Source organism: Stegostoma tigrinum, chromosome 7 (genome assembly GCF_030684315.1).
Source record: "Stegostoma tigrinum isolate sSteTig4 chromosome 7, sSteTig4.hap1, whole genome shotgun sequence".
NCBI lineage: Eukaryota > Metazoa > Chordata > Chondrichthyes > Orectolobiformes > Stegostomatidae > Stegostoma > Stegostoma tigrinum.
The window spans coordinates 104,140,353-104,160,764 of NC_081360.1; the positions used below are offsets into that span (position 1 = coordinate 104,140,353).

At 45.4% G+C, this 20,412-nt stretch overlaps 1 protein-coding gene across 1 annotated transcript in view; it reads right to left on the reverse strand.

Moving 5' to 3' along the window:
• Positions 1-3,254: 3,254 nt before the first annotated feature.
• Positions 3,255-20,412, reverse strand: part of LOC125454303 (keratin, type II cytoskeletal 8-like) — a 29,561-nt gene continuing 12,403 nt past the window's right edge. Inside the window, exons 3-8 of the mRNA XM_048534923.2 lie at positions 20,213-20,308; positions 18,051-18,215; positions 15,663-15,788; positions 14,582-14,802; positions 7,276-7,367; positions 3,255-3,370 (exon numbers count right to left, since the gene is read on the reverse strand). Coding sequence (XP_048390880.2) covers positions 3,366-3,370; positions 7,276-7,367; positions 14,582-14,802; positions 15,663-15,788; positions 18,051-18,215; positions 20,213-20,308 — 705 coding nt within the window. The 3' untranslated portion in view covers positions 3,255-3,365. The remainder of the gene's footprint in view (positions 3,371-7,275; positions 7,368-14,581; positions 14,803-15,662; positions 15,789-18,050; positions 18,216-20,212; positions 20,309-20,412) is intronic.

Sequence of the window (20,412 nt, forward strand, 5' to 3'; positions counted from 1 at the left end):
TTGTGCACAGTTTTGGGCACCATATCTCAGGAAAGATGTCCTGATCCTGGAGTGGGTTCAGAGGAGCTTCATAAGAATAGTCAAAAGAATGAAAAGCTCAACATAAGAGGAACGTTTCAGGAATCTGGGTCTATGCTTGATGGAGTTTAGAAGGATGAGGGGGGATCTAATTGAAACTTACTAAATGGCCTGGACAGAGTGGATGTTGGGTCGATGTTTCCATTGGTAGGAGAGACTGGGACTGAGAGCACAGCCTTAGAGTAAAGGCAAGACTTTTTAGATTGGAGATAATTAGAAACTTCTTCAGCCAGAGAGGAGTGAGCCTATGGAATTCATTGCTACAGAAGGGTGTGGAGGGCAGGTCATTGAGAATGTTTAAGACGAAGATAGATGGGCTCTTGATTGTCAAGGGGATTAAGGGTTACAGGTAAAAAGCAGGAGATTGAGGTTGAGAAATTTATCAGCCATGAATGAATGGTAGAGCAGGCTCAATGGGCTGAATGGCCTAATTTCTGCTGTTATGTGTTATGGTCTAATGGCCTAACCTTCTGTCTCTCTGTTGAGAGGGGGGGACACAAGAAAAGAGGGAATCCTGCCTATTGACCTGTATGAGAGCGGTCTCCAGTTTAGAATGAGTGCAGGTATGGAGGGATAGTCTGTGTTCACCCAAAGAGTTGAGGGAGAGGTTAGTGATGAACATGTGAATGAGATCACGGGCTGTTCCAACAAACTCTGAATCATACAATGAGACATCACCATTAACCTTTGTGATTATGCAAACACTAGTCAAATTTAATGCTTCCTGTCCATTCATCTGAGCTAGAGAATCCCATGCAGCCCAGCCTGTAATCCATCAGTTTGCAAAGCATGGTCAAAGCGGAAACTGCTGGATGCATTCATTTGATTTTCCCAGATTTTGGAATACTATCTCAAACAAGATTGGACTGAGGAAACTGGAAGTAAATACTGGCGAAATTTGCCAATCGAATGTCGAAACTTTGTGTGCAGTGTTTCAGAATATGTAGGCTCTACCTTATTTAACACCAGTTTTGAGCAGCTGCATCTTATTTAACGTAATAGATGGTTTGCTATTGCAAGATCCGCCTTCCCCAGAGATCAATGGTACTTTGTGAATTTGAATTCATCTTTAACAGAAAGTAACAGCTACATAAATCTGGAATAAGGGATTTCTGAAGAAGGGTCCCGACCCGAAAAGTCAACTTTCTCTGATGCTGCCTGGCCTGATGTGTTCCTCTAGCTGTTGCCTTTGGAATAAAATCATGGTGTCTTAGCAAAATAAAGAAACTCCAGATGCTGGAGATCTGACACACACATAAAAACAGAAAGCATGGGAGAAATTCAGCAGGTCTTGCAGCACCTAAGAGGGAACTGAGGATATCATTTTGAGTCCAGTGAACCTTCTTCAGTTGTGAAGAAATTCTAAAGCTTTGGATACTCAGTTGTTGAATATACTAAATGTGGGGACAGATCAATGTTTGGTCTCTGAGGGAGTTGAGGGAGATGGAGGGTGTATGAGGAAGTGAAGTTGAAGACCATGGCCAATCAATAATTGATCTCATTTCTGTTTTAACAGTCACTACTGGGAGGTTGCTTGACAGAAAGATCTCAGAATCTGGAGGGTCCCAATTGGATCAAGTTAAAAGACATCTGGAAGGGTATCTGATAGGAAGAGTTTAGAGGGATATGGGTCAAATGCTGACAAATGGGCCTTGATTGAGGGGAGGTGATGGCCTCGTGGTATTATCACTGGACTATTAATGCAGAGACCCAGGCAATGCCTGAGGACCTGGGTTTGAATCCTGCTATGGCAGATGGTGGAATTTGAATTCAATAAATTTCTGGAATTAAATATCTAAATAATAAATGCTAGGCAGCATTTATTGCCCATCCCTAATTGCCCAGAGGGCTGGTTAGAGTCCACCACATTGCTGTGGGTCTGGAGTCACATGTAGGCCAAACCAGGTAAGGATGGTAGTTTCCTTCCCTAAAGGACATTAGTGAACCAGATGGGTTTTTCCTGACAACTGACAATGTGGTCGTCATTAGATTCTTAATTCCAGATAGTTTACTGAATTCAAATTCCACCATCTGCCATGACAGGATGTGAATCTGGGTCCCCAGAATGTTTGTCTGGGTGTCTAGAGCAGCAGTCCAGTGATAATACCACTAGGCCACTGTCTCTCCTGGAGACAAACACACTGAGCCCTGTAGGCGTCTGTCTGACAGGGCAACAAAAGGATGCCAATGAGAACAAACAAGATGAGCATCACATTGTTCCCAATCTCTAATGCAGACCTAGAAGTCTGATTGGGCATCAGAGTGGGTGAACATTGGGCCAATGATATGTTGAGGGTAAGGGAGCAGAATTTGGGACATGGGGGTGAGGGTGTCACAGGGCAGTCATGAGCCTGAAGAGGTCACGACTGGGGAAGGTTCTGTCTGGTCCGGATCAGTTAAAGGACGACTGGACTAACACCAACTGAGAGAGACATGACACAGCTGAGGCCTTCACCAAATTGCTCAGCTATCACCAGCTGAAAGCACCAATCTCAGTGAAGGCCCTTGCCTATATGGGTGAGTGGCCTTCACAATCTGATCATGAACTCTGAAGCTTCAATGTGAGTCAGACAGAGGTAAAGCTTTGTTTGAATTCTTTATTCCATGATGTTGCCCAGCAATGATAAATATTTTCCCCTTGTCACCACAAGCAAATGTCACCATGAACCACTTTAAAAAACATCCAAAGCAAAGTGTGAAGGCACTGAGTACAGAACACCAGAAAGCATGAAAACCATTGCCAATAAAGTAGCAGTGACTCCATCGTGCACATTTCAAAACTGAACATTGAACTCAGCTTTTGTAGTGGTAGGAGTGAGGGGAGGGAATGAATCCCACAGTTTGAGGAGCTCGGGGGAGAGAGTTCGTGATACGGAGGACAGAGGGAGAGTATGGGGTGGGAAACAGGGAGAGGGTTTGGGACAGAGGGCAGAGGGGTTACTGTGTGTATTGGGGTATTTGGGGATTGGGAGGGATAGTGGGCAGAGTTCAGAGAACTAAGCAAAGTTGGACTTAATAAAGAGGCAAGAAAAGTTATAATAGTGAATAATTAGCATTACATTACATTAAACAGAATTTATTCAACATATGATCTTTACTGTGAAGATAATTAAAACTCAGTTTCAAATGAGAGAAGGATTCAATTTGTTGTCTTGCTGTTTCTCTGCTGCTGATGATCTGGAGGGCGGGACTTCATGTGCTAAGCATCAGTGATAGGATCTTTAGAGAGGAATTGATTCTCGCTTCCATCCCTTCCAATCCATAACATCCGAATGATCTTAAGTCAGTTATACTGAAAAAGAAACAAGGGTATTTTGCTGATTGAGAGGAGCTTGATTCTGCACAGAGTTCAGAGTCACCAGGTACAAGATCCATTATTGCTCACTGTTCAGCCCATCTCGTGTCTGAGCGAAATGCTAACCTGAGTTGATTGAGTGGTAACACATTGGGAATTGTGCCAACTCTGTCCAAACATATTTCCCATTGAGAATACTTACAGGAAGAGGGTGACTAGACTGAGATTTTATTGTGGGATGTGGGCATCGCTGGCTGGGTCAGCATTTATTGCTCATTTGTGAGCAATAGTTCATCCTCACATTTTCATCTCATTGTGGATGATCAGCCATGATCATAATGAATGGTGGTGCTGGCTCGAAGGGCCGAATGGCCTATTCCTGCACCTAATGTCTATTATCTGTAGTTGCCCTTGAAAATGTGGTGATAAGCTGTCTTCTTGAATTGCTTAGAGTGCTTAAATATGCAGACGGACTCTGAAACTGGTGTCGAATGGTGTAAAAACTCATCTCATTCACTAAAGTCCTTTCGGGAAGAAAACTGGCCTGGTTCTGGCCTACATGTGACTCTGGACACACAACAATGTAGTTGACTCTTACCTGCCCTCTGGGTAATTGGGGATAAGCAATAAACACTGGCCTAGGGGGCCAGTATTGGCCTAGTATGGCCCAATTGTGGGTCAACCCACAATGCAATGAGGAAGAGAATTCCAGGATTTTGACCCAATGACGCTGAAGGAACAGTGATATATTTCCAAGTCAGGATGGTAAGTGACTTGGAGGGGAACTTGCAGGGGGTGGTGTTCCCATGTATCTGCTGCCCTTGACCTTCTAGATGGAAGTGGTGGTGGGTTTGGAAGGTGCTGCCTGAGGATCTTTGGTGAATCTCTGCAGTGCATCTTGTAGATAGTACACACTGCTGTTACTGAGTGTCTGTGGTGGAGGGAGTGGGATGTTTGTGGATGTGGTGTCAATCAAGCGGGCACTTTGTCTTGGACGGTATCAAACTTCTTGAGTGTTGTTAGGGTTGCATTGGATCATCCAGGCAAATGGGGAGTATTGCATTGCACTCTTGAGCCTTGTGTAAGGTGGACAGGATTTGGGGAGTTAGGAGGTGAGTTAGTCTCTCCAGCATTCATAGCTTCTGACCTACTCTTGTAGCCACTGTGTTTGTTTATGTGGTGATTCCAGTTACATTTCTGGTTAATAATAATCCCCAGGATGCTGATAAGGGGGTTGTCAGTGATGGTAACACCATTGAATGTCAAGGAGTGCTGTTTAGCTCGTTTCTTATTGGTGACGGCCATAGCCTGGCATTTGTGTGGCGCAAATGTTACTTGCCACTTTTTAGCCCAAGCCTGGATATTGTGCAGATCTTGTTGCATTTGATCACGGACTGCTTCGGTATCCATGGAGTCGCAAATGGTGCTGAACATTATGCGATCATTGGCGAACATCCCCACTTCTGACTTTACAGAGAATAGAACAGTACAGCACAGTACAGGCCCTTCAACCCATGAAGTTGGGCCAAAACTTTACCGTAAACCTCCACCCCTAACTTATACTATCTTCCCTATGCCTATCTAATAGCTGCTTAAATGCCGCTAATGAGGCCGACTCCACTACCCTCCCTGGCAATGCATTCCACGCCTCTCCCATTCTCTGAGTAAAGAACCTACCTCTGACATCTGCCCGATATGCATCTCCTTTCACTTTAAAACTATGTCCCCTCGTAAAAGCTACCTCCACCCTAGGAAAAAGCCTCTGGCTGTCCACTCTATCTATACCTCTGATCATTTTGTACACCTCTATCAAATCACCTCTCATCCTTCATCGTTCTAAAGAGAAAAGCCCCAGCTCTCTCAACCTTTCCTCATAAGACCTTCCCTCCATTCCAGGCAACATCCTGGTAAATCTCCTCTGCACTTTTTCCAACACTTTCATATCTTTCCTGTAATGAGGTGGCCAGACATGGACATAATACTCCAGATGTGACCGAACCAGGCTTTTGTACAGCTGGAGCATAACTCCACAGCTCTTGAGCTCAATCCATCTATTAATGAAAGCTAACACACTATACACCTTAACAACTCTATCTACCTGGGTGGCAGCTTTCAGGGAACTGTGGACATGATCCCCAAGATCCCTCTGCTCCTTCCCACAGCCAAGAATCTTTCTTGTAACCCTGTATTCTGCTTTCAAGTTCGTCCTTGCAAAATGAATCACGTCACACTTTTTAGGGTTAAACTCCATCTGCCACTTCTCAGCCCAGCTCTGCACTCTACCAATGTCCCTTTGTAACCTAGAACAGTCCTCCACACTGTCCACATCACGACCCACACTACTATCATCCACGAACTTGCTAATTCACCCTTCCATTCCTTCATCCAAATTATTTACAAAAATCACAAATAGAAGAGGACCCAGAGCAGATTCTTGTGTTACACCACTCGTAACTGAACACCATGTTGAATATTTTCTGTCCATTACCACCCTTTGTCTTCTAAGGGTCAGCCAACTCTGAATCCAATCAGCCACACTTCCCCCTATCCCATGCCTCCTTACCTTCTGCATGAGCCTACCATGGGGAACCTTATCAAACGCCTTAATTAAATCCATGTGTACCACATCCACTGCTCCACCTTCATCCACGTGTTTGGTCATTTCTTCAAAGAATTCTGATGGTGGGAAGGTCTTTGATGAAGCAGCTGAAGATGGTTGGACCTAGGGCACTACCCTGAGGAACTCCTGCAGAGATGTCCTGGAGCTGAGGTGACTGACCTCCCACAACAACGACCATCTTCCTGTGTGTCAGGTATGACTCAAACCACCGGAGGGTTTGTCCCCTGATATCCACTGATTCCAGTTTTGCTCGGGCTCCTTGATGCCACATTTTGTTGAATGCAGCCCTGATATCAAGGGCTGTCACTCTCTCCTCACCTCTGGAATTCAGCTCTTTTGTCCATGTTTGAACCAAGGCTGTAATGAGATCAGGAGCTGAGTGGCCCTGATGGAACCCAAACTGGGCGTCACTGAGCAGGTTATTGCTGAGCAGGAGCTGCCTGAAAGCACTGTTGATGGCACCTTCCATCACATGGAGGTGGGAATTTCAATAGGAATGACACTTTGAGAAAGAAATCTCACTCGTCATCACCATCTTAAATAGGAGACCCTTTATATTTACACAATGCCTCCTATTTTCAGACTCCTCCATGGGGGGCACACCCTCTCTGCAGTCATCTTGTCAAATCCTCTATGTACCTCATCCAAGATCACCTTACATTCCTTTAAATGCCAATACCATATTAATAAAGAATGTCTCCTTGATCTTTTAGCTCCCCAGCCCAACCCCAGGTATTTTGGAGATGCTGTGGGCCCAAGACGGAATGAACTCTGTCCCTGGAATCTGCTCAGAGTTGGAAAAACTGATGGTCTGTTCTGCTCTCCTCCCACTGCTCTGGGCTCCTTAGGGTCAGCACTTTGTCATCAAGGTAAGGTGATATCCCAGTCTCTTCTCCCATTGTGAGATTAAAAACACACAGAAATATCACAGAAATAGGCCATTTGGCCCATCTGCTCTGTGCTGGTGTTTCTGCACCACATGAGCCTCTAGTCTCCCCCTTTGATATACGATGCTTTTACAGTGTTCCTTTCTCCCTGTGGCTTTATCTGGCTTCCCCTCTAAATGCATTGATACCAATCTTTTAGATTGCTTTCGTTTAGAGAAAGGACTGAGAGCTCAAAGAATCATAGAATACAGGCCCTCCAGCCCACCTCTATGCAGGTGAAACATTTTCTCTATGGCAACCCTTTGCAAAACGTTGTGTAATTCTGAAGTTCCCCTGGGGGTTACTATCTTTAATTTCACGCATTTGAAAGCTGGAGTAAAATATTCTCCTCTTACTGAATTTTGAATTTTTCCTGACCAAGTTTCCTTTCGGGTTGACTGATGAGCTGACCACTCGGGTTATGGTGCCACTGGACGGAGCGCCATCTCTGGAATGGAATCAATGAGACACAATGACACAACAGGAAGACATTTGTGAATTTCCAATCTGCTACAGGACTGCAATATTGTACCAGACCCTGCCGTTCGTCCAGTCTGACTGTGGGAACTGATCAAAATGATTAGACAATATGAAATTGATAGCATACTAACACAAACCGGGAGCCATGAGTCAGAGCATTGTGGCACAGAAGAGAAAAATCAGCCTTTTGAGGCTATGCTGACTCTCTGTAGAACAATCCAGTGGATTCTCATTTCACCATTCCAGCCCCAACAAATTTAATTAATTCAAATGGACAACCAGTTTCCCTTCAAAACCACAGACTGTCTTCCTTTGCAACCCCCATGCAGGCAGTGAATTCCATTCATACTGCTTGCTTTGTCAGAAGCTTCCCCTCACATTCCCCGTCCCCACATTTCTTGCCCAAAATTTGCATTGTGTCCCCTCGGCCTTCTACCATCAACAAACGGAAACAGTTTCTCGAGTCTACTTTATTGTAGGGCAGCACGGTGGCTCAATGGTTTAGCATTGCTGCCTCACAACGCCAGGCACCTGGGTTTGATTCTAGCCTTGGGTGACTGTCTGTGTGGAGTTTGCATGTTCTCCCCGCGTGTGTGCGTGGGTTTCTGCCCAGGTGCTCCAGTTTCTTTGCACAGTCCACAGATGTGCAGGTTATGTGGACTGGCCAAATGTAGGGACATGGGAGGCTCTTTCATGGGCCGGTGCACACCCGATGGATCAAATAGCCTCTTTCTGCACTGTAGACATTCTAAGATTTGAAACCTCCTCAAATTCCCTCTCCTTCTGGGAGGACAACCCCAACATTTGGACGAAGGCAGAGGAAAATAGATTCTTGTTCTTGTGGAATTCAAACCACAAACAGACCAGCCATAACTTTATTGAATAGTGAAGCAAGACTGGGGGGGCCGAATGGTCAATTTCTACTCCTGTTTTGTATTTTCATATGCATCATTCCTGGCAGCATTATGGTAAATCTCCTTTCAAAGGCTTCTTAAATTGTGCTGGCCGGAACTATACATAACATTGCAGGAGTGGCCAAACCAGAGCTTTTTGTAGAAGTGTCATTATTAATTCTTTTTTGAAGATTCGCATTCAATGGATTGATATGGCTGAGAAGAGATACCTAGGCATTTTTAAAAATAAGTGGACATTAAGAAGACATTGGGCATTTTTTAAATAAGATTTTTCTTAACATGCAGATGGTTTAAGCTAATTCTTGGATTGCTTACTGGAAATCACATGCTAGGGCTTATGGCTTTGTCTTGGATATTAGTTGGAGCTCAGTCCCGGTGCTGTCTGCTGAGTGAGAAGTTCCCCTGCCAATCCTCTGCATTTTTGAGAAGGACTTTTCATAAGGCCCAGAGTAAGACCAGGAAAAGCTGATGCAGCTGCTCTTCTGAAGTGCTTGACAAAACTTGAATGAACTGTGTTTGAAGAAAATTACATCCCTGTGCTTAGTGACGCTGTCTACATGATCCAAGACATCAACAGAAAGAAACGTGACCAGGGGAAACCGGTTGCAACTGTGCCAGCCAGAGAGAGAGAAGACCAAGTGTCGAACCTGTGGTGAATCTTCACTGAGATATGGGTGTTCGGAAATGATATCAACTTTTGTCAAGATAACAAAGTGTGGAGCTGGATGAACACAGCAGGCCCAGCAGTATCTCAGGAGCACAAAAGCTGACGTTTCGTGCCTAGACCCTTCATCAGAGAGGGGGATGGAGAGAGGGAACTGGAATAAATAGGGAGAGGGGGGGAGGCGGACCGAAGATGGAGAGAAAAGAAGATAGGTGGAGAGGAGAGTATAGGTGGGGAGGTAGGGAGGGGATAGGTCAGTCCAGGGAAGACAGACAGGTCAAGGAGGTGGGATGAGGTGGTAGGTAGGAAGTGGAGGTGCGGCTTGAGGTGGGAGGAAGGGATGGGTGAGAGGAAGAACAGGTTAGGGAGGCAGAGACAAGCTGGGCTGGTTTTGGGATGCAGTGGGGGGAGGGGACGAGCTGGGCTGGTTTTGTGATACAGTGGGGGGAGGGGACGAACTGGGCTGGTTTTGGGATGTGGTGGGGGCAAGGGAAGATTTTGAAGCTTGTGAAGTCCACGTTGATACCATTGGGCTGCAGGGTTCCCAAGCGGAATATGAGTTGCTGTTCCTGCAACCTTCGGGTGGCATCATTATGGCACTGCAGGAGGCCCATGATGGACATGTCGTCGGAGGAATGGGAAGGTGAGTTGAAATGGTTCGTGAATGGGAGGTGCAGTTGTTAATTGCGAACCGAGCGGAGGTGTTCTGCAAAGCAGTCCCCAAGCCTCCGCTTGGTTTCCCCAATGTACAGGAAGCCACACCGGATGCAATGGATACAATATACCACATTGGCAGATGTGCAGGTGAACATCCTGGGGCCTGGGATGGGGGTGAGGGAGGAGGTGTGGGGGCAAGTGTAGCACTTCCTGCGGTTGCAGGGGAAGGTGCCGGGTGTGGTAGGGTTGGAGGGGAGTGTGGAGCGGACAAGGGAGTCGCGGAGAGAGTGTTCTCTCCGGAAGGCAGACAAGGGTGGGGATGGAAAAATGGCTTGGGTGGTGGGGTCGGATTGTAGATGGCGGAAGTGTTGGAGGATGATACGTTGCATCCGGAGGTTGGTGGGTTGGTGTGTGAGGACGAGGGGGATCCTCTGGGGGGTGTGTTGCGGGAAATGAGAGAGACACAGTCAAGGGCGTTCCTGACCACTGCGGGGGGAAAGTTGCGGTCCTGGAAGAACGTGGACATCTGGGATGTGCGGGAGTGGAATGCCTCATCCTGGGAGCAGATGCGGCGGAGGCGGAGGAATTGGGAATAGGGGATGGAAGTTTAGCAGAAGGGTGGGTGGGAAGAGGTGTATTCTAGGTAGCTTGTCAACATTTTGTTACTAATGTAATATAGTTCACGTTTCTCTTGTTTAATAAGTGTTTGTTTTTGCATGTTGAAAGTACAAAAAAAGAACAAAAGAGAAGTATGGCACAGGAATAGGCCCTTCAGCCCTCCAAGTCTGTGCTGATCGCCATGCCCTGACTAAACGATAAAGCAAACCTTCGACCCTCATTTGATGCATATTCCTCGATTCCCTCCCTATTCATGTAACCATCCAGGCCTCTTAAATGTTGCCAATGTGCCTGCTTCCACCATCTCCGCTGGCAGTGCATTCCAGGCTCCTATAATTCCCCGCATGGCAAGTTTTCCTGGCACATCTCCATACAACTTTTGCGCTCTCACCTTGAACCTGTGTCCCCTTGCAATTGAAACTTCAACCCTGGGAAAAAGCCTTTGACGATCAACCCTATCTATGCCTCTCATAATTCTTTAGATGTCTATCATGTCTCCTCTCAGCTGCCATCTTTCCAGTGAAAACAATCCTAGTCTTTTTAACCTCTCCTTGTGGCTAATGCCCTCGAAACCAGGCAATATCCTGGAGAATCCAAGATAACAAAGTGTGGAGCTGGATGAACACAGCAGGCCAAGCAGCATCTCAGGAGCACAAAAGCTGACGTTTCGGGCCTAGACCCTTCATCAGAGAGGGTCTAGGCCCGAAACATCAGCTTTTGTGCTCCTGAGATGCTGCTTGGCCTGCTGTGTTCATCCAGCTCCACACTTTGTTATCTTGGATTCTCCAGCATCTGCAGTTCCCATTATCACCAATATCCTGGAGAATCTTCTCTGCAACCCCTCTAAAGCTTCCACATCCTTCTGGTAATGTGGCGACCAAAACTGCACACAATATTCCAAATGGGGCCAAACAAGGGTTTTATATAGCCGCAACGTGGTTTGCCACTCTTGTACTCCATACCCTGGCCGATGGAGGCAAGCATGCCATGTGCCTTCTTAATCACTTTGGCTACCTGTGTTGCTATTTTTAGGGAATTGTGGACCTGCACACCCAGATCCATTTGTATGTTAATGCTCCAAAGGGTTCTGCCATTTACAGTATAATTTACCCCTAAATTTGATCCTCCAAAATATTTCACCTCGCATTTGTCTGGATTAAACTCCATCTTGCCATTTTTGTGCCCTAGTTGCCTATCTATCGATATCCTGTTGTATCCTTTCACAATCATCGGCACTATCAGCAACTCCACTGATCCGCAAGTAATCAGCAAACTTACTAATCGGCCCATCCACATTTTCCTCCAGGCCATTTATTTACACCACAAACAACAGAGGACTTCAGACTGGATACCACTAGTTACCGGTCTCCTTTCTGAAAAACATCCTTCCAACGCTACCCTCTGTCTCCTACGATCGAGCCAGTTCTGTATCTGTCTAGCCAGCCTACCAGAAATCCCATGTGATTTTAGTTTTTCTACTGAACTGCTATGTAGGACCTTATCAAATGGCTTCCTAATGTCCATATAAACCACATCCACAGCTATTCCCTCATCAATTATCTCTGTCACCTCTTCAAAAAATTAAATCAGGTAGGTGAGACGTGACTTTCCCCGCATGAAATCATGCTGCCTGTAGCTAACTAGCCCATTTTCTTCCAAATGTGCATATCCTGTGCCTCAGTATCTTCTCCAAGAGCTTTGCCATCACAGATGTCAGACTCATGGACTATAATTTCCTGGATTATCCCTACTTCCTTTCTTAAACAAGGGAACAACATTGACTATCTCCATTCCTCTGGAACCTTGCCTGTGGTCAAGGAGGATGTGAAGGTATTTGTTAATTCCCCAGCTATTTCTTGCCTTGACTCTCACATGAACCTGAGATAGATCCCATCTGGCCCTGGGGACTTGTCTACCTTAATGCAATTGTAGATACCCAAACTTTCTCCTTTAATATATTGATAATCTCTACAGCACTCACACACTCATCCCTGACCTCAACATCAGTCATGTCCCTCTCTCCTTGGTGAATACCGATACAAAGTACGCATCAAGGATCTCTCCCACTTCCTGTGGTTCCATGCATAACTTCCCTTCTTTGTCTTTCACGAGGCCTACCCTTTCCCTGGCTGCATATGGATACTGATAGGATAGTGTGGGGGGGGTGCTTAGATTAGTTCACAGGTCGGCGCAACATTGAGGGCCGAAGGGCCTGCTCTGCGCTGTACTGTTCTATGTTCTATGTCTCTGTCTGCCTTCTTTCTTCTAATATATGCATAAAAGGCCTTGAGATTCTCCTGGACCTTGTTTGCTAAAGGCAGTTCACGACCCCTTTTTGCCTTCCTAATTCCTAGTTCCTTCCTAACTTCTCGATACTCCTCAAGGGCTTTTTGTCAGTTTGTAGCTGCCTAGGCCTATCATATGCTTCCTTTTTCTTTTTGACTTTTTACAATTTCCCTTGTCATCCATGGTTCCTGGATCCTGCCATTCCTATCCTTTAGTTTTGCAGGGACATGCAATTTAGTCAACTGGTCTTTAAAAACCTCCCACATGCCAGATGTAGATTTGTCCTTAAATAACTGCTCCCAATTAACATTCTCCAGTTCCTGTCTAATTTGGATGTTTTTGGCCCCTGACCAATGAAACACCCTCACCCAAGGGCCACTCTAGTCCTTGTTCATGACTGCTCAAAAATCTTATGGAGTTATGGTCATTAAGCCCAAAATGCTTTCCTCATGAAACATCAATTGCCTGTCCTGACTCATTCCCTAGGACCAAATCTAACATGGCCTCGTATCTGGTTGGATTGTCAACACACTGCCTCAAAAAGCCCTCCTGGACATGCCAACAATTGGTCTCCAACCGAGCCCCTGGCTCTAAGGGAGTCCCAGTAAATAAGAGGAAAGTTGAAGTCACCCATCATAGCTACCCTGCTCTTTTCAAACTTCTCTGGTATCTGACTACATTATATGTCTCCCGTCGGCTGTTGGGAGGACTATAGACAACTCCCAACATTGTGATTTCACCCTTCCTATTCCTGAGCTTCATCCATAATGCCTCGCTGCACCATCCCTCCGATGTGTCCTTCCTCAGCACGACGGTGATGTGGTCCCTAACCTGCAGTGCAACTCCTCTCGCCCCTTTTTCTTTCCCTTTCTGTCCTGTCTAAAAACAGCAATATCCTGCAATATTAAGCTGCCAGCCCTGTCCGTCCAGTAACCATGTCTCCGTAATGGCAACAACATCATAATTGCAAGCAGTAATCCGGGCTCTTAGCTGTCTTACCTGCTACACTTCTCACATTGAAGTAAATACACTCCAGACCTCCAGTCCCTCTGAGCCCCGTGACTTCCCTGTGCCTGCTCTAATTCTGCGCTATGCATATTTCAGTCTCTTCTTTGTCCCAAGTCCCTGCACCCACTGGCCTGTTGTTCTGATTCCCACCTCCCTGCCACACTAGTTTAAACCCTCCCAAAGAGCTCTAACAAACCTCCTGCCCAGGATGTTGGTGCCCCACCAGTTTAGGTGTGACCCATCTTTCGTGTACAGATCCCACCTTCCCAGAAGACATCCCAATGACCCATACATCTAAAACCTTCTCTCCTACACTAGCTCTGTAGCCAGATGCTCAACTGTACTCTTTCTCTGTTTTTAGCCTCACCAACCCATGGCACAGGTCGTAATCCCAAGGTTACTACCCTGGTAGACCTGCTTTTTAGTTCCCTACCTAACTCCTTGAATTGCCCTCGCAGTACATCTTCCTTCTCCCTACCTATGTCATTTGTGACAACGTGGACATGGCCTCTGTCTGTTTTTCTTCCCATTTCAGAATGTCTGTACCCGCTCCGAGACATTCAGGACTGGCACACTCTTGTTGAATGTGTTCAGTAATGGACTTTGTGGTTTGCAAAATAAAAAGCAAAATTGGGGTCCATCAAAAGAGGTTTCACTGTGGAATTGGAGTTGGCCAGTATGAATGTAACAATGTGCACTTCCTGTACCCCTGTATTTTGTGCCCAAATGAAAAGAGTGGGAAATTCAGCTTCTGAACTCTCCACAATCTGTTTCAGAAGATTGGTCCCCCTTGTCTTACACAAAGACTAGTATTTTGGGAAAGATCTTGGCGCCTGGTACAATAATTATCCCCCAGCCAAAATTACCTGGTTGATTATGGAATCTCACTGTGCATCAGTTAGATACAGCTTTTCTTACATTGCAACTGATACTAGGATCATTCAAAGTTTGTAAAGTGCTCTGAAATGGCTTGGATCTGGTGAAGGATGTTACAGGAATGGCAGTTCTTTTTGGGGATACTTGTGCTGTGCTCACCTTTCCTCCTCTCCATCCAGGAGTTTACTGTAGGTGGCAATCTCCATGTCCAGTGCCATGTTGGCGTTGAGTAATTCTTGGTGCTCGCGCATTTGCTCGGCCATATCCGTCTTTACACTCCGCAGAGCCTCCTGCAGCTGGTTGATATGGTTCTTGGCTTCCTCGATGGCAAGCTGTCCACGCTCCTCTGCATCCCTGGTGTTAGACTCCAGGGAGGCACGCTGTGGGAAGGTAATATATCAGTCGGGATGCTAATACCCAACGCAGGCCTGGAAGTTCCAGGCAGCAGTGATTAATCTCCTGCAGTGAGGAAATTAAAAACCAAAGGATCTTGCGTACAGCAAGAGGCTGTTCTCTCCACTCTGCTGGTTTCTTTGGAAAAGCCATCTGATTAATTCCACCCTCATGTATCCTCCCATCTCACACTTCCACTCCAAGCCCGGCAATGCTTTTCCACATCATTAAAATGGCAGAAAAATGTCCTTCACACACCCTACCCCCATCACTTCTTTGAATCTTTTTTCTTATTCTTCAAAATATTGAGAATTGTCTCAAAGTTTGGATGTTGGCCAACAGTTCAGAATCCTCCAATCACATGATGAAGAGCGAGTGCACTCTCCCATCAGTCATTTTGAGTTGAGGCACCAGGGGAATTGGTGGAGCCAACAGCAGAGGGAATGAGGTGGAGACATTATGGGATGACACCACCAGGATCCTCTCGGATCAAAGAAACTAATCTCTAGCATCTGGCAATATCCCAGAATGATTGCTGACCGACTGGAGCTAGTTTCGCAAATCCTGACTCAAGGCAAATCATAAGTCAAATGAGTTCAAGAACCAAAAATCAGATTCAAGCTTCCAGATTTAAACTGAAACAACTCTAATACATGGGGACATTTAGAGTAGGTTTTTGTCTGAACACATCCACAGATAAAATATTGTGAGAATGGGAGAGGTCCAAGGTTAGCTAAGAGTAAAGCACCCACCACAATTTTAAACTGAAAATTAAGATTCCTCTACTTTTTCAATCTGAAAGGGAAGCTCCATCTACACTGTCCCCATCACCCACTTTAATTCATACCTGATTCTGAAGCGCATCTATTTCAGACTTCAGCTTCTGCAGATAACGTGAGCAATCAGCAAACTCGTTCTTTGCATTTCTGAGGTCATTGTTCTGTCTTGCCTTGTCATTCTCCAGATCTGATAGCTGTGCACAAACAGAATTACCATCAGAACATTGTCTAGGCCTGCCTGATATGACCACTGAGTCTCTCACTGAGAAAAGGGTTTGTAAGAGACTCTGAATGACAACAGTGTGATGGGCATATTATTAGAAAAACTGAGAATTAACACAATGAGAAGAATGAGCGGTAACAAGGTGTAGAGCTGGATGAACACAGCAGGCCAAGCAGCATCTAAGGAGCAGGAAAGCTGACGTTACGAGTCTGGAGCCTTCTTCAGAAATGGTGTGTTCTCAGAGTCTGTAAGATCACATTTCACTGACTATACTGTGTTTGGTGATGTCCGTGATTTTATGTTCTCTAGCAGAATGGGGGAGACACTGGGTAGGCCAACCTATATTGTCCATTCCTGATCTTTTAAAAACTTGTTCATGGGGTGTTTCTGGGTCACTAATACCCTTTAGGCAAGGAAACTGCCATTCTTACTCGATCTGGACTACATGTGATTCCAGACCCACAGCAATGTGGCTGACTCTTAACTGCCCATTGAAATAGTCTAGCCAGTCACTCAGTTCATCGAGTTAACTATTCAGACCCTCAGGCCTGCTCTGCCATTTAATAGGATAGCAGCTGATCTGATTGTAACCTCAAATCCACATTCCTGATGACCTCTTGGTAAGATTTGATCCCTTTGCTGAACTAGAATCTCTCCACCCCTGCCTTAAAAATATTGAAAGACTCAACTTCCACCCTCTTTTCGGGAATAGAGTTCCAAGGACTCTTGACCCTCCGAGAGAAAAGTTCACCCCACCTCTGCTGTAAACGGGTCACCCCTGCTTTTTAAAACAGTGGCTCCTAGTTCTACAATGTACCATGAGAGAAAACACCCTCTCTATACCTACCTGCTCAACTTCCCTCAGAATCTTACACATTCCAGTCAAGTCATCTCTTCTAAACTCCAGCAGATACAAGACTCATAAGACCACCACTTCATTCCAGGGATTAGTCTGATAAACCTTCTCTGAACTGCAGCACCCCACCCCCCGCAATGCAGTTACACCTTTCATTCAATATGGTGACCAACACAATACTCCAGCTCTCATCTTCCTAGTGCTCTGTATAACTGAAACATAACACCCCCACTCCTGTACTCAATTCCCCTCACAATAGGTATTCCTGTTCTATTAGCTCTCCTAATTACTTGTACCTGCACACTAGCATTTTGTGATTCCAGCAACACAAACCTAGTTCCCTCTGCATCTCAGAGCTCTGAAATCTCTTTTTATTTAGGTGATATACTTCTTTTTCATTCCTGCTGCTAAAATGGACAGTTTCACATTTTCCCACATTTTATGTTCAATTTGTCAGATTATTGTCCACTTATTTAACCTGCTAATATCATTTTGTAGCCTCATTGTGTCCTCTTCACAACTTATTTTCTTACCTAGATCAATTGGGGGTGGCCAACAGTGACACTCACATTCCATGAAAGAACGAAAATAAATGAGGGAACACTCACAATGCACATAGAAAGTTCTAGGACATTGGCCCAGCGACAGTGAAGGAACGGCGATATATTTCCAAGTCAGGATGGTGAGCGGCTCGGAGGGGAACTTGCAGGGGGTGATGTTCCCCTGATGCCCTTGTCTTTCTAGATAGAAGTGGTCGTGGGTTTGGAAGGTGCTGTCTTGAGGATCTTTGGTGAATTTCTGCAGTGCATCTTGTAGATAGTACACACTGCTGTTACTGAGCGTCGGGGATGGAGGGAGGGGGATGTTTGTGGATGTGGTGCCAATCAAGTGGCTGCTTTGTCCTGGATGGTGTTGAGCTTCTTGAGTGTTGTTGGGGCTGTACCCATCCAGGCAAGTGGGGAGTATCCCATCCCACTCCTGACTTGTGCCTTGTAGATGGTGGACAGGCTTTGGGGAGTCGGGAGGTGAGTTACTCGCTGCAGTATTCCCAGCTTCAGACCTGCTCTTGTAGGCACAGTGTTGACATGGTGAGTGCAGTTGAGTTTCTGGTCAATGGTAACCCCCAGGATGTTGACAGTGGGGGATCCAATGATGGTAAGACCATTGAATGTGAAAGAGCGATGTTTAGAACTTCCCTTATTGGAGGCGGTCATTGCCAGGCATTTGTGTGACATAATTGTGACTTGCTTCTTGTCTGCCCAAATTGAGTCCAGAGGTTTTGAAATATGTGACATAAATGTAACAACTGTTCTTCCTGCTTTTCTAATGTCGGCTGACACTAACCAAGGTAGATATTAGTGAGTGAATGGGCTTTACCTTGCTTTGGTACCAGGCTTCAGCCTCACTCTTGTTCCTGGCTGCGACTTCAGCGTGCTGCCGTTTGATGTCATCGATCATCTGTTTCATGTCAAGTTGGCGTTTGTTGTTAACCTTGAGTGTGACGGCAGTGCTCTGGATTTGCGATTGCAGCTCATGAATTTCCTGTAAGCAGACGGTTTACAAGCAGTTACTCTCAGCAGATAATTCGCACATTGCTCATCCATCCTTTACACTGTCCCAATCAAACACACTCTCAGGAGAGGGTCAGCACAGGGTTAGAGACTGAGTAAAGCTCCCTTTACACAGTCCCCATTTAACACTCCCAGGACAGCTGCATCACAGGGTTAGATGCAGAATAAAGCTCCCTCTACTCTTTTAAATTAAAATGAGACTTCCTCAGTACTGTCCCCATCAAACATTCCCAGGACAGGCACAGCATGGGGTAGGATGGGGTTAGATACATAGTTATCTGCTGTATAATGTTATAAAAAGACACTTCAGGGCATCTCACCAAAATATAAATTCAAGGGGAGGGATTTTGTGGCACAGTGGTAATTTCTACCTGTGACTTAGAAGACCTAGTTAGGCCATATCTGAATATATTGTGGAAAATTATCTTTAAATTCAAAGGGAAAGCCAACATTTATATTGCAAGTGAGCAAAATTCTAATTGTTTGGCAAGTCGACAATGATTGGCAGAGGCTTTGCCATGGAGAATGCACCCATTAGTAAGGATTGAAGTTGACAGACTTTAAATTTAAACAGGTATCACCTTGAGAAATGAAGCAGCAAATGGCTGTTGAGCTATTTTGTGGAGTTGAAATAAGCACTGTGAATGTTCTCTGTTTGCCAAGAGCACGGCCCTGTGTATTAATTTGTGTGTCGCTTCCAACGTACATAGATATGCCACATTGCAACCCAACTACCTATCATAAATTAGTCATTAGCATAACTCTTGACATACTTAGGATTATCCGGCAAGCGCTGTCCAATGCTAGAATTACATCTAATGTTCACTAGAGTGTTGCAGGTTTGGCAAACACCAGGCAGTTGGGCACCTCACCTCCTGCTGGTTATACTGTTAATGGGTTTAAACCTGTGTAACAGTTTAATAGCCCCTTCCCCATTATAAGGAATTGGTTAGCTCGGTTGGTTGGATAGTTGGTTTGTAATGCAGAGTGAGTTCAATTCCAAGATAACAAAGTGTGAAGCTGGATGAACACAGGCCTGAAACGTCAGTTTTTGTGCTCCTGAGATGCTGCTTGGCCTGCTGTGTTCATCCAGCTTCACATTTTGTTATCTCGGATTCTCCAGCATCTGCAGTTCCCATTATCTCTGGGTTCAATTCCAACACCACTGAGGTCACCAGGAATGACTCTCCTTCTCAAACACTTCCACTACCTGAGGTATGGTAATGCTCAGGTTAAGTCACCACTAACCATCTCTCTAAGGAGAGAGCAGCCCTATGGTCTGGAAAGACAATGGTAACTCTACCTTTTCTCCATTGCTGGGGCCAAATGGAGATGAGCCCCTTCAATTGGCTTTCATTAACAGGGGGATTGAGTTTAAGAGTCGTGAGATCTTGTTGCAGCTCTATAAAACTTTGGTTAGACCGCACTTGGAATACTGCATCCAGTTCTGGTCGCCGTATTATAGGAAAGATGTGGATGCTTTGGAGATGGTTCAGAGGAGGTTTACCAGGATGCTGCCTGGACTGGAGGGCTTATCTTATGAAGAGAGGTTGACTGAGCTTGGTCTCTTTTCATTGGAGAAAAGGAGGAGGAGAGGGGACCTAATTGAGGTATACAAGATAATGAGAAGCATAGATAGAGTTGATAGCCAGAGACTATTTCCCAGGGCAGAAATGGCTAGCACGAGGGATCATAGTTTTAAGCTGGTTGGTGGAAAGTATAGAGGGGATGTCAGAGGCGGGTTCTTTACACAGAGAGTTGTGAGAGCATGGAATGCGTTGCCAGCAGCAGTTGTGGAAGCAAGGTCATTGGGGTCATTTAAGAGACTGCTGGACATGCATATGGTCACAGAAATTTGAGGGTGCATACATGAGGATCAATGGTCGGCACAACATTGTGGGCTGAAGGGCCTGTTCTGTGCTGTACTGTTCTATGTTCTATGTTCTAATTACACAATAAAGGATGTACCTCAGCATAGAGTAGCTTCAGGAACTCAATCAGATTGGTGAGATATTCCAGTTTTGATTCCAGCTCGACCTTTTGAAAATAGGCATCATCCACTTCCTGGAAAAATGTTTTTGATATGGCAAAAGTAATTGGACAGGCTTTAGGTGAAGCAATCAATCATTCTGAACTTTTACATCACATCAGAAAGTTTGAACTGGGCC